We start from the raw sequence: 14,800 nt of genomic DNA, 5'->3' as shown, positions 1-14,800 counted from the left end.
TTTCACCATTGTCAAGGAAGTCAGAAAACGAGAGTTATGCATATAACTAAGGTTCTACGAATTCCGGATGACCGCCAGAGGCAGTGTTTTCAACACCTGGATATCATCGCGCGCTCGCGCATAGGTCGAATATTAATACCAACAAAGTCACTCGTGACCTGTGTGCACGCACACCACCTATATAGGGGCGGGGCACACAGCGTTCATCCTCATGAAATATTTTCGTCGAGAACGAGATTCCGAGTGACAGTCAACTCTGGCGGTCATCCGGAATTCGTAGAACCTTAGTTATATGCATAACTCTCGTTCTACTTCATTCCTACTGACCGCCAGAGGCAGTGTTTTCAACACCTGGATGACTAATACCAACATAGTCACGAGGAATCTGCGCTTACCGAAGTCGGTTTGCAGATAGAATAAACAGACAACACCACAGCCGTCGCCACAGGATGCGAGACGGCCAGGTTGACTATATATAGGAGCGGGCAAAAGCCCATGAAAGATGAAGCTCATTCGGCTGCATCTCCTGGCCTGCTCCAAGCCTGTATCACTGAGGGAGAGGCTCTGGCAACCCCCGCGGTCAAGAAAGGCCTTGGGGGAACCTAGAGGCCCCCTGAAGACGTACATTTGCCTGAACGCAGCAATGAAAGTCTCCATTAAGCCAAGGCACAGCTGTGCCCTTCCTCCCAGACAAATACAACCAAACTCCAGCCATCACGGCTATGTCCTGCCACAGAGCCCGGACGGGACACAATAGGCAGGTACTAGAATGCAGTTGCTCCACCTCTGGTTGAGGAGCAAACTAACAAATCAACAGGCTAGCTGACGTGAAATGCAGAAAGCCTCTGAGGACGTAAGGAGGGGTCGGCCATATGGTAAACCCAGACCCATCGGAATCCCACTTTAACAGTCTCTGGCAATGGCCAGGGCATGAAGCCCATCTACTCACTTTTGCAGTGAGGACAAAGAGTACTAGCAGATAGTCATCTGAGAGCAGCCCGATGTACCGGCTGGGGACAAAGCTTCCAATACCACAGGCAAGCATCATGAAGGCACCCATGCAACCTGTGGGGGCCACACGCGGAGAGCATCTCAATGGTAGAGAGGCTGAACCCTCCATCTAACATCATCCGCAGATATCTAGGGCAGCATAAGCACAGAGCAACGCTCTAACCTATGCAGTGGCCCTTGTCCCGACTAGAGCACAGTCTACACTCGCTGGCGTGCAACGCCCTGGTGTACGATGCCCAAAAATCCAGTAATTTTCGGACAATAGTTTTGAATTTCAGTGGCCAATGACGCAGCCGAAGGTTAGGAGTGAGGATGCCACATGCACCTCCCCCCCTAACTGTGACAGGAGATCTTGTCTCTGTGGAGAGGCCAAGGCACTTCATTGAGAAGCTGCAGTAGGCCAGAGCATCTTGCCCTAACGGACTGGTCTGTCCCGTAAAGGGAGACCTACAGTCAACAACGCATTATGCCCTCAAGGCTAACGGTACTACCGCTCTGCCATAGCTATGCCCGTGATCCGAACTGCTATCGGATCCAAGAGGCTTCCAGTGGGAAACATGTCCGCAGCCTGGACTGTACACCCAACAAGCGCATTGCTATGAAATTTGCAAGATGAGGCAAGGTCCACGAAAGGAGCTTCCAAGCCTCCTGCAGAGACTGACTGGGTCAAGCGCCCCAGAAGGCAGACTGTTGACAAATTGTGTTATTGAACACGGCATAAACATCCTGAGGGCCAGGTGCACTGCACGCAGGTCCAGTGCATTAGCGACACTGGCTGGAGACCCTCACCATTCTGTTGCAGTCTTGGGGTTCGAAGCCCAAGCCACAAAATATATATGCACATTTGTACATGCGTGAAATTTGTCCGCTGTATTTATTTACCCATCCTAGAACTACTAGGAGCAGTGAGCAGCCATTCTCCGGCGCTCATGGGGCAATTAGGGGCTCAGACAGGGACACACCTTGACCCACTTCTGGCCTGGCGTCGAACCCGGGACACCCGCTCTTAATCCGGATCGACTTACAGTAAGGTAATGTAAGTAAGTAAGCAATGTTGGCATCAACCAGTGGCCTTGGGTCTAGGCCATATTGGGCTGTACTCCCCATGGCTGACAAGTCCTTGGTAAGAGGTTCTGGAACTGGCCCACATGCCAAATCTCATGATGTACGGCACCGAGGGTGTACGACAACGATAGTTGTTGGACGCATCCATCTAGGCCAAGCCGTTATGGCCAGCTGGGCTATGTACTCTCAACGCTTTTGTCCAGCGACAAGCAGTAGCGGAGTGGAACACATTTACTATGCTGAAGCTATGTTGCGGTGGTCCGCACATGGTTCCTCAAAGCGGCAGAATGGGATACATTCTCAACGCTGACCCCTTTTTTTTCCTTTCGTCCAGCGACAAGCAACAGCGGAGTGGGACACACTTACTATGCTGAAGCTACGTTACGGTGGGCCGCACGTGGTTCCTCTCCTTTTTCTTTCCTCTGGCCAGCGACCAGCAGCAGCGGAGCGAGACACACTCCCAATGCCAGTATATTCGAGTGGGCGCACGCCGCAGTGGCGTGGTCCCTCCAAAAGCGGCAGAGCGAGACACACTCTCAACGCTAATACTTTCCACTCCTTTCGTCCAGCGACAAGCAGTAGCGGAGCGAGACACACTCCTAATGCTTACGCTATATGGCGGTGGGCCGCCCGCCATGGTTTCTCAAAGCGGCAGAGCGAGATGCACTCTCAACGCTAATCCTTTTCCCTTCTTTCGTCCAGTGACAAGCAGTAGTGGAGCGACCAGCAGCAGCGGAGCGAGACACACTCCCAATGCTAGGGGTATATTCCATTGGGGGGCACGCCGCAGTGGCACTTACCAGTGCAAAATGCAGCATGCAGCTGGTATAACATGACTGTCAGTCATTATTTCTTGTTTCTTTTTTTCCTGTCCAGCCTCATCATGATTTGTGTGCATGGGGATCTCATCTTAAACAAGCTCAGTGCTTAATGAGTTTTCCAATTTAGTAGACCTTGTATTGTGAATTTGTACTTCCATGTACTGCTTTCAATTCAGTGGGCAAGAGTTCGTCATCCTGACAATTCCTCTAGCTGAGAAAGCATCCAGAGGGCTCAATGCTAGCATCCCTGTGGGAGGCAAATCCGCCCCAACCAGGCCAACCCAGTCGGCCTTTCTGCCAGCAGTATGCCGCTGCAATTAGCCAAACATTCACAGCCATAGCCTGTGTCAGGCACCATAGTCAGGACATGACCGGCACAAGTAATGGACCTTCCCTTCTGGGACCAGCAATTGTTGCAATAATCCATGGGCAACAGCAACAGAGTGAGACACTCAATACTACTGATGACGTAGCCGTAGCAAAAGCGAGAATCATTCAGGCTACAGTGTCAAGGACACAGTATGATAGTCAAGAAGTGGCAAAGCAAAACACACTTCAATCGTCATATAGAATTATTTAAGAATATTTCACTACCAAGCACATAGTATTATCTGGATAGCAGCAGAGCGACATACCCTCAAGCTATGCCATCAGTATTCACAGTATACTGCATATGTTGAATAGCAGGAGTGAGTACCAGGTACACACAGTATTAGTGGGTAACAGCAGCAGAGTGAGATACACTTGTGCTATTGGTAACGTAGCCATAGCAACAGAGCGAGAATCGTTCAAGCTACAGCGTCAAGTACATGTGTACTTGTTAATGTATTGTGTCTTGGACACAATTAACACAATTAACATTAATGTTAATTAATGTTGTCTTGGACCCCAGGGAGAATAGCTGCTGGTTTCCCTTTTGCCGCAGCTAATGGGGATCCATTGCCAATAAACAAAGCTTATTGATTATCAGTACCCAGAGTACAATGTTACTAATATGTAACTTCGTCGTAGCAAGGAGCGACAACCACTCAAGCCACAGTGTCAAGTCATGTGTCAAGTACCCACAGTATGATAACCAAGTGATGGCAAGGCAAGACACACTTGAACCATACCAGTATTATAATTCCATTTTACTACCAAGCACAAAGCAGTATAACCTGAATAGCAGCAGCGAGTCACACTCAAGCTATGATACACACTCAAACTGTGAGGTTAAGCACACACAGTGGCAGTATTGGCATATATGCTGCTTAAGTCAGCTGTCATTGATCAGCGAGACCTCTTTTATCCCATTAAGACCTGGAACTGTGTCATTTTTAGATTTGAGCTAAAAAGCATTATTTTACACTTTGGCTATTCAAAAATAGCAGATCTACAAGCTCATAGCGCGGCACCAAGTACATGTAGTAATAGGTACACAGTATATCGTCCAATAACGACAGAGTGAAGCACACTATGGATGTCCTTTATTAGCTGCAGCTAAATTATATTTGGACTGGTTAAATTGGGGTTTGAACCAGGGACCTACAGACTTGCAGGTAGACAGTGTACTGACTGAGCCGGATAGCAATCAAGCTAACAAGCGCCATATGTCTGGTAGATAGAATGTCTGCGTCAAAGTGAGAACCACTTTCAGCAAAAACATTCACAGAAGAGCTCTCATACAGTGGTGTAAAGTAACTAAGTACATGTACTCAGTACTGTACTTAAGTACAATTTCGCTTGGGTATTTGTACTTTAATGGAGCCCAGTTACCTGCCACTGCGCTCATTAGCGCTTTGGTCGTCTCCTCGAGGCGAAAGAACACCTTCTATGAGACACATTAACCAGTCAATCTGGCTCCACCGCCGTCGTGTCATCGAGGCGAGAGACGGTCTTCTCAAAGCGGCAGAATGGGATACATCCTCAACGCTGAATACTTTCCCCTCTTTTACTTTATTTGTCTGTAAACAGCACAATACATGCACTCACCGTCGCCAATGCCCAGCTATGGCTCCATAGTTATCCGTGCCAGGTTCAACAACAACGGTGGAGCGGGGAAAGTTAACGGTGTTATTGTCGTTAGCTCCAATGCTACAAGCAGCCGCTAACTCCATTCACCGTCGCCTTTTCTTCATGCTTTTTTTTTTTTTTTCCCTCTCCTTCCTTGTTCCTTTCCGACAGCCCCTATAAACGGGGTAACGTAATTCCATGGTAGCAGGCTACGCAGTCTCTGGAGGACGGACCGTAGTCCGTAGCCCCAACCGTGTTGGTTACGAAACTTCACGCGCAGCTGCAAGTATCGACCTACGCTTTGGAGGCGAAAAGATGAAAGAGGATGAACGCTGTGTGCCCCGCCCCTATATAGGTGGTGTGCGTGCACACAGGTCACGAGTGACTTTGTTGGTATTAATATTCGACCTATGCGCGAGCGCGCGATGATATCCAGGTGTTGAAAACACTGCCTCTGGCGGTCAGTAGGAATGAAGTAGAACACTGTTTTAAAATGAAATGAAAAATTAGTTATTATAATGCTTATTCTGTCCCCTGTGTCTGTGAAGTAAAAAGAAGCGGTGTGTAATCTATGGGAAATGGACGGAGTGCATGTGGAGCGTGGACCCTCAGGTTTACGAGACCTACAAAAAGACGGAGAAGAAAGGAGACAATAAGAAGCACAAACAGGTGAGATTCTAGTAGATCTATGTCTGTAATTTAGTTCCAAGGCATGTTTAAAAACGACAATGAATCAGTTCCGGAATGTAATGGTGTCATTTAATGGTATCATATGCTGTACCGTGTAGAGTTTCACTTTTTCTTTGCAATTATTCTGTCGATTACTTTTTCAATTAATTTAATAACCGAGAAGTGCTTTATAAAATTGGTTAATTTTTTATATACTGTATCAACAAATTGACAGCCAAAAAAATCAAATAGATTTTTATAATCAACTAAATCGATTAGTCGCGTTAACTTATTCCCTGTTTTATAATTTGTCATACAGCGGTGTTGCATAGAAATTGCGAAAACAAATTGCTTCACGGTTTGACGCGTTGTTTCAAGTCACATTCAACACATTTTTTATAATTAATTAGTTCAATTAACCGTTGCACCCCGGTCCCCTACTGATTTGTGATTCTCTCGTCCTGTGATTTGTCGTCTCTCAGTAGGATGCTGTGTATTAAAGGTAAAATGGTTGCTCTAGTCTAGAAGCTCTACACCCAAGTGCTGTGCTGCAGTTTAGCAGACCTACTTTTATACGTTTGATACTGTAGTGATGCTAAGTAGAAAGAAACCGCATTGTATAATGTACATAGTTATGCAGAACTTGCAAAGTCCGTTTGTGTGTGTGTGTTATTGTATACTGTATCTGTGTGCATTTGCTAGGTATAGGTAAAATGTGTCTGTAACCTAAATTTACTTAACAACCCATTAATACCTGGAACGCATCTGTGTCACTTTAGATTTCTTTGGCTATTCAAAAATAGCAGATATACAAGCTCATAGCACGGCACCGAGTGCCGCGCTATGAGCTTGTAGATCTGCTATTTTTGAATTTTTTTTATTTATTTTTTTTCAAAAACTGTTAGGATTTAAAAACATTTAAGAATGGCCTCAGGTCTTAGTGGGTTAAGTTTAAAGAAAACAAAATGAAGCTGATATAAAGTAAACTAATCAAAACTACTTATGTGTATGTGTGCGGCGTGCCTGCATATGCATGTTCTCAGGAGGAATCGGAAGGGGCGGAGAATGATGATGCAGATGACATGCCAGAGGTTCAGGAGACGGTGTCTGTCATACCAGGGAGTACTCTGCTTTGGAGGATAGCATCTAGACCAGCACAATCTGCTTCAGTAAGAACACACACACACCACACGCTGATAGACGCGCAGATTAACACAGACAGACAGGCACACTGACAAATTGCACGTACACTAGGCCTGTCACAATTATTACATAATCGCCTTATCACAATTATTTGAGATAATCAAATAATGATTTTGCATATTCGTCATAATCGTTTCCATGTTGAAAAATGTTCATACATTTTCAAACATAAAAATGCATAAATAGCGGAAGTAGCAGATCTACTAGCTCAGAACACAGTCAACACACACACACACACACCCTAATCCTGCTCTCTCCTCCTTTGTCCAGATGTATAATTTCACCCATTTTGCGATGTCTCTAAATGAGATGGAGCCTGGCATGGAGGCCATCTTGTCCCCCACAGACTGCCGCCTCAGGCCTGACATCAGAGCCATGGAGAATGGCAACATGGGTAATTGAGTTTTTACTCTTTATTCTTTTCTACATGAATGAGTGCGTCTGAAACCTCTAGTCTACACTGTACATTATCTCTTTAATAGGAGAGTCAGACCCCCCCCCCTTCCTTGCACCTCCCCTGTCCTCTCTCTCTCTCAGCTTCTCCCTCTTGTCTGTCTCTCTACAGAAAGTGAATATTAAGGGAAGCAGCCTGTAGGATCTTTCACCTGCCTTTTAATATTGTCTAGACATTGCTGTGGTGTGCACACTGCACAGTGAAAATACATAACTGTGAGCCTAGGAAACAACTAAAAGACAACGCTGCCATCTATTGGTATAACAGTGCATTGAACCTGAACCTCGCTCCCGGTTTTATATCCATCTAACAAGAAGGTAAAGCCTGGAAAATAACTACTGCTGAACGTGTCTCACCGGAAGTGCAGGAATTACAGGGCTACACGTTGTCCAGTCTACCATAAATTTCTGTAGCCCTCTAGTTTCTATACTTCGTGTTAGACACTTTCTGCAGTAGTTATTGTCCAGCCTACTGTACCATCACCTTGAACTTGAGGTGAGAATCAATAAGAAATTAGAATTGTGCTGTTGGTTGGGACGAGGCTACATACAAGAAACTTGGCTATTTTCTTGTTTTAATTGAAGTCAAATTACATTACGTTATGTTAGAAGGTATTATATTGTACTTCATGAAAGCTCCTGATGTTTGTTGTGCTTGCAGATGACGCGACTCTGGACAAAGAAAGATTGGAGGAGAAACAGAGGGCTGCCAGGAAAGACAGAGCTAAGGGCGACGAGGAGTGGTCCACTAGGTAACACACACACACACACACACACACACACACACACACACACACACACACTATGAGATTCTGGTGTGTACCTACTTGATTAATTATTCAACTTTCTGGTTTCAGTTGTGTTGCTATTGTCAGAATATGGTGTTTCCTCAAACATCATCATAGTCAAGACTTGTGTGATTGTGATCTGCTTCAGTGTAATTTCTGATCAACATTATTGACTCATTGCTCATCTAGAGCACTGTCCTTTTAAAGTTGTTTTATTGACATTTTGAAAATCCTTACTGAGTCCTTGTGTGTCTCTGTGCGTGTTTCTGTATTTGTTGCTGTATGTCTGTCTGTCTGTGTGTCCAGATGGTTCCAGTCTGGTACCAATCCCTTCACCAGCTCCCAGGATTGGCTCTACACTGGGGGCTACTTCGATAGGAACTACACAGACCTACCTGACATCTACTGATACCCTGCTAGCCCTCCTCTTCCTCACCTGTCAAACTGCAGTTAGCCGGCATCTGAACTGGCCTTGGTGTCAGCCATCTTCATCTACTCCCCTGCAAACTGCAATGACTTGTATAACATGAACGAGCGGGAGAAACTAACTAGCCCTTCTCTGTTGAATTCAAGTTGACAAAAACGGACAAATAAGACGCATACACAACTCCCACACTCGCGTCTTCCACTTCCCATCTCTCTTCTTCCATGCCATCATCACCATCATCATCATCGTCGAAGAACTACAGCAAGCTTCCTGAGATCTACTGACACTACACTAGCCTTCGTCTCCCTTTTATCTTCCTCTTCCGCAACCTCTACTGACATTCTACCAGATGGTGGTAGCCTTCATACAGCAGACCAGGTGATCAGCCTGCTAGCCTTCCCCTTCATCAGTGTGATTTTCATCACCTAATGGCTAATGGAAAGTCCCACACAAACATACACCCACATACATGCACAACCCATACATTTAGTCATCTTTCCTCATCTCTATTGCATTGCTTAGAAGCACAATAACATTCCATCGTCCACCCCTACCTCTAACATTATACTTTCCTGGTTACTGGTTAGACACTCACTTTTGCTCATATTTGCTTGTTGATCAAGTGAGCCAGGGAGTGTGGACTAGCCATCTTTGGGTGGCTGGGGGCTGCTGGCATCCTTTCCTGGACTAAAACCATCTACATTGACATCCCAACATTCCTCTGGATCTGTCACAGTAGAAAAGTGTTGCTTTACTCGTGAGGGGGTACATGTAAGTACATACAGACACACGTTTCTGTATACACACACAGTGTCCAGGTTGGCTTGTCCAATCAGAATGTTTCATGTAAATTCTTTCAAAATCAAATGTACTTCTCAGAGGAAGACCCTGCCAGTACGTTGAATCACTTACTTCACCTGGTAACACAGATAATAAGTGGATATGAGTTTAAAAAAACTACTAGCAAAGCCAATATACGTAAGCGATTAATAAGGTTGGAACCAGGCAAGAATTCCCCGTCATGAACGGACAGACATGGATACACTTGACAGTCAGTGATGAAATCAGGGATGTGAATGCTCCTTTGACTGAATGTAGATCACAAGATGCTTTTTGCTTTCCTTTTGTGGACTATAGATTTGAAAAAAACGCACACAATTGAAAATCAATTCTTCATTAGATGGAGAAATTCACTTCTCTGCATTTGCTTGAGATATTGCCCATTTATCACATCCATAAACAAAAAAATAATTTTGTCCATTGAACAAGGTCAAATGGTCAATACAACTACTACAAAAGCAATGTTCACATGGAAGCAGTACTGGAATTATTTTTGGTGCGACAAAAAGGAACTGGTTTGTTTAAACATGACATGGCAGTAGAAGAGAGGGAAAGTCAGCAGATGACTTGAACTGTAATACAATAGTGTGTATGTCCCATGCTAGGCCACTCGCTTTTTGCACCTTCAAAACCTTCTGTCAACCTTATTCTAACATTAACTACTATACATTGCTTGTAACATAAGAATAGCTAGTATTTTAATCATCCCAAGACTAATGTATATTAAACAATACCCTTTTGCTTATTCCTATTAAATGTGAATTCACTAAGTCAGGGCTTGTTGCAACTCTCCCCCTTGGGACCCAAATGACAAATTAAATCTCTTGGGGCCCTGGCATCTTAAAACATACTTTTACACTTATCCTGTGATGTGCCACAAGAGGTAGTCTTATGAACCCAAATGGGTCCCAGGCCATAGTTTAAGAAACACTGAACCAAATAGGCTCTGCGCATACAGTAACTGTAGTCCCGGCTTTCTAGAATCTGGAATTCGCGAACGGCGTTTTCCTAGTGACTTGCAGACAAGGGGGCGGGGGGCCGGGTGGGGAACGCAGTCAGGGCACAGAAGTCAAGGCACAGACGGCTGTGTTGTTGACAGACAACGGATGGCCATGCCAGCTACTGCATCCCAGAAATATGTAGCTTATAAGGATTTGTAATGTAAGGAATTTGTAATTTGTAAGGAAATGTAAATATGGCAACTCATTTAGATGTAGACCTACGTAGGTTTATGGTTTCCCAAGGACTATAGCCGTTTCACTCATGATACAATTTCTCTTTCATAACGGATACATGTGCCAGATAATCCCCTAAAACAAAACACCAAGAGTAAAACAAAAAAAGTTTCCGTCATTCAGTCCGACTTCACTGTAGCCTATAGTAGCCTTTTCATAAATGATATTTGTACTTAGGCTGTCGAGAAAGTTTATAATATTTAGAGAAATTTAAAGTTTCAAATGCAAAAGTATTATTTGTGAATTAGCAAACTGGACATTTAGACTGAATGTTTCCTTTATCTCGTCTTGCGCTAATGCACGCAACTGTTTCGCCAGGTTTTATTTTTGTTGTTTCTCATAAGCGTGCATCCGTTGTCCGTCAACAACACAGCCGTCTGTGCCTTGACTTCTGTGCCCTGACTGCGCTCCCCACCCGGCCCCCGCCCCCTTGCCTGCAAGTCACTGGAAAAACGCTGTTCGCCTGACATACACTTTTCCAGTTTAAGTGACTTTCCCCCATAACTTCGCTTGATTGGTTGGGCAGCAGATTTGAACCATAAACTAATATGAAGATGTCATAATGTGTTTCCGGATTAAATCTGCTGCCAATCAAATCAAATGAAGCTGTGGGAAAATTAACCGGAAGAGGTAACGCGTGTTCCACCTTCTGGAAACCTGAGACAGATCCTATTGGCTGTTTGTTGCTGTTGCTGCACAGCTAACTGCTGAGGATTGTGTAAGTATAGTAATAAAACAGACTGTGTTAAACAAACAAACAGAATGAGTTCTGTTCTAGTGGATTCACTCATGTAGAGTATGCCTTTCTGTCACAATACATTTCATGAAGATTTGGTCCTGATGGACAAGGCTCTTTGTTTTTGGATAAGGCCTTTATTTATAAAAGAAGGCTATTAATAACAATAATCAACTGAAAGTAATAATGAGTTAACATGTCTGTGCTCGTGGACTGTATAGTCTTGCATACACTCATGCACTGCAAGCCCACTGTGTGAATGTCTGTAGAAATGTGTACAGAACCTTAAAGCCATATTTACTACGTTCATTTTAACTAGATGATGGATGTGTGAGAGGGGAGAGAGTTATTTCACTGTCTGAATGAAAATCAAAACCTAAGAATGTGAATTCCTTCAAGATTTGCATTTAACATTGTTACTAGCACTATAGCATGACTAAAATGCATTATCCATGTCAGTGTAAAATAATGTAACATTCTATGTTAGGTCTTTTGCTGTCGAACATTTGAGTGGAATTACAAACTCATTTGAGAATGGAATAAAAAAAATTGTTTTAGAACTTATTGAATTAACTAGCTAGGTTTAGCGACATGTTGCCTTTTTCTTACAATATGGACTGATTGTACATGTTAACTAAATATATATAGACCCTTCATGAGAAGAGTTTTGTTCCAAAATGAGATAAAGAAAATAAAAATAGTGATAGTGAGATTCTTAAAAACAAAATACACATGAATGAATTATGGTATGTTTTATGGAATAGACGGTAATCTGTGTCTTTGGTTGTTAAATGACTTGTACAGCCTGGATCCTGTATGTTCAACAGCTATAGCATTTTGGAAGTTAACTCTTCATGCTTACAGTAGTAGCCCTTTATTCCATATTGAGACGTCATGTGTACAGTCATGTGCTCTTCGTGGTACAGTCATTCCTTCACATGGTCACAGGCACATTCACTAGGTTACTGCTACTAATGCTACTGGCTATATTAGCTCTAGATGGACCTTTCGCTATACTATGCTCAGTACAATAAGCTTGTTACGTGGTAGAGTCTCTGTATTTGCACATTTCCATTTGGCCGGTTTGGATCTGTGCAGCCTGAATCCCATTTATATCTGGTATTTCAGTCTGAATGCGGTTGTAAGATCAATGCAAAAGTTGTCTAGATAAAGCATTACGACATTCAAACATTTATGGAAATATTGATGTACAGATAAGGACGTGTCTTCCTGGCCCTGACCATGAATGAAGTCTGGAAACAATATTCCAACCATTGGATATTTTTTCACCATCTTCTTGATGGCATCTGGCTACATACAGTATATGTACATTGGGATTGTAACACGAGATATAAATGTGGTCTCATTGTAGTTTAGCTTGGTACAAAGGAGCTGATGTTTTTACTCTGTGGCACAGGTCTCATTTGATGTTCTAATGTCTGTTTAAAACACATGGAAGAATAAGAGGGAAAAAAATGAATATTCAAAGAAATCCATGACAAAATGAGACCTGGGTGACAAATAGTTAAAAAGTTCCGACTTTTTTTCTGCTATTGTGAATGCTCGCAGCCACTGACGTCTTCAGTCCCCAATCCTCATCTACACCATGCTCTCCTTAACTGCAGACCTATTAGCACTGGGGAGAGTCACTTTTCATTGTCTAGCTTCAAAGAGAGCTCTTGTCAAAATGAAAAGGCGTACTATTTTTCTTCTTGGTCTCAACCATGGTGTCATGATTGGGACCGAATCCATGTAGTACGTGTACTAACTGGTTGAGGCAGCTTCAGGATATTTAAAGCAAATTGGGCTCAATACAAAATAATAAGAACTGGCCTTAAAAATGAGCTCTCTTTAAGGTGACATTTTAAATAGTCTCCAGTGTGTTTAGGTCCTATAACGTATTTTCAGAATAACACATTCATTAACAATCTATGCAACCTGCCACTAATGCTCAATATCTGTACAGCAGTACAAAATATAAATAAGTTATCCTCCCACCCAACCAGCAAGACAAGTACTTGTGTGTATATGGGCTGTTTGCTGTATAACACCCTAACTGTCCCACATTAATTATTGTGTCAGTTTGAGTTGTGTTCTTTTTCAAGTTCCGCTGAACAGAGAAAATGCCTAAAGAGTAAAATTTACCAATTTAGTGGATTCTTTTTATTTGACTGAAAAATCCCCATCCTCCCCTTTCCACTGTGTGACGTATTCTTGTTTTTTTCCCCCTTTTTTATTTTGCTTAGTTCATCCTGGAGGTTTGCAGTTGATCACCATGTCTTCAACATAAAAGGGTTGTTACTACTTCTTTTACATTATTCCCATGTCCAGTTTAGTGCCTGGGTGCAGGTAAACTACTTCCTTTTACAATGTTTTATTATTTAACATGTTTTAGGTTTCACGAAAAATTTGTCAAATGTTTTTGTTGTTTACTAATTAATCTAGATACTTTATTCCTAACAATTGAACTGTTCAGCCAAGGAGAGTTGTCTTCAGGGGGCTCAGCTGAAATGTGCTTCAGATATAAAGCACATGTCTGAAAATCATTCCACTGTGATGCAGATGGCCAAGCTATGTGCTGCCAGTGTTTTTATTCTAAACAAAGGCTGCTAAACATTGTGAAACCGTTAGTCTAGTATCCACTATGGCTTTCTGATAAGAGTCGTTTTTTCATGCCTTTCTTTTTTATTTCTATCCAGAAAACATGAAAAACTCCTACACACTAACACTATTTGTAGTTATAGCCTACTCAAATACACATGGATGCAATGGTAATCTCTACCTATCTCTATTTATGTCTCATTAGTTAAAAGTCAAATACAATTTAATTAAAATTAATTAGCAGTTATCTGGCTTACTTGGCTTGAATCCCCCTACATATAATAACATGAAAACATTTCTTCAATCTTACTGTAGTGGGAGAACTGCTTTGCTACTACATCCCTTTACATTGGGCTACACTACAGTGATATGCATGTGTCTTTAACAATGCCTACACATCACCAGTGATGTGCTAATGTGAGCTTTGTGTGCTAACGTTGCCTACAGAGCTTGGCCTTGTGATTCGCTGTATGCACGTTGCAGCGTGAGTAGGGCTGTGATTGGCGTAGCAGCATGAGCTGAGCTGTGATTGGTCTACTTTAGTGGGGACAGAGAATATAAAGATGCATATAGAGATAGAGACATACAGAGATATGGACAAACCTTGCTCTAGACGGCCTGACCCATTCGGCACCAAGCCGTAAAAAAATAATATATATAATGAGGTTTTAAATTGAGAATTCATGTTCAATTTGACCTTTTTCCCCGTCTCAGACTGTATCATGTTGTTGATGTTCTTTTAAGTGTACAAGTGTTGCACAGAGGTAATCACAAGCTAAATGGCATATTATTTTGTGCAATTGATTTATTTTTATAGTATTTAAACTGTTTCTTTTTTTTTGTGAGAACATTGTAAAAATGTTTTATTTTGAGGTGGGGTAAGAGGTAGTTATCAGTACTTTGGACAGCTTGCTAGCTCAATGAAAAAACAAAGTCTACTAATAAAATCCTAATTTCAA

At 42.7% G+C, this 14,800-nt stretch overlaps 1 protein-coding gene across 3 annotated transcripts in view; it reads left to right on the top strand.

Annotated features, from left to right (window-relative positions):
- Nucleotides 1-14,800, top strand: part of osbpl2b (oxysterol binding protein-like 2b) — a 41,861-nt gene extending 27,061 nt beyond the window's left edge. For 2 of the 3 annotated variants that reach the window (XM_080445650.1, XM_080445651.1), the window contains exons 10-14: nucleotides 5,438-5,558; nucleotides 6,602-6,727; nucleotides 7,032-7,155; nucleotides 7,876-7,966; nucleotides 8,309-10,298. In XM_080445650.1, coding sequence (XP_080301776.1) covers nucleotides 5,438-5,558; nucleotides 6,602-6,727; nucleotides 7,032-7,155; nucleotides 7,876-7,966; nucleotides 8,309-8,411 — 565 coding nt within the window. In that variant the 3' untranslated portion in view covers nucleotides 8,412-10,298. Of the gene's footprint in view, nucleotides 1-5,437; nucleotides 5,559-6,601; nucleotides 6,728-7,031; nucleotides 7,156-7,875; nucleotides 7,967-8,308; nucleotides 10,299-13,486 lie in introns of those variants that run through there. The other variant, XR_013934231.1, reaches the window with a different exon arrangement.

Source organism: Gymnoscopelus braueri, assembly GCF_963280865.1.
Source record: "Gymnoscopelus braueri genome assembly, chromosome: 12".
NCBI classification, from domain to species: Eukaryota; Metazoa; Chordata; class Actinopteri; order Myctophiformes; family Myctophidae; genus Gymnoscopelus; species Gymnoscopelus braueri.
This window is presented reverse-complemented; position numbering and strand designations above follow the sequence as displayed.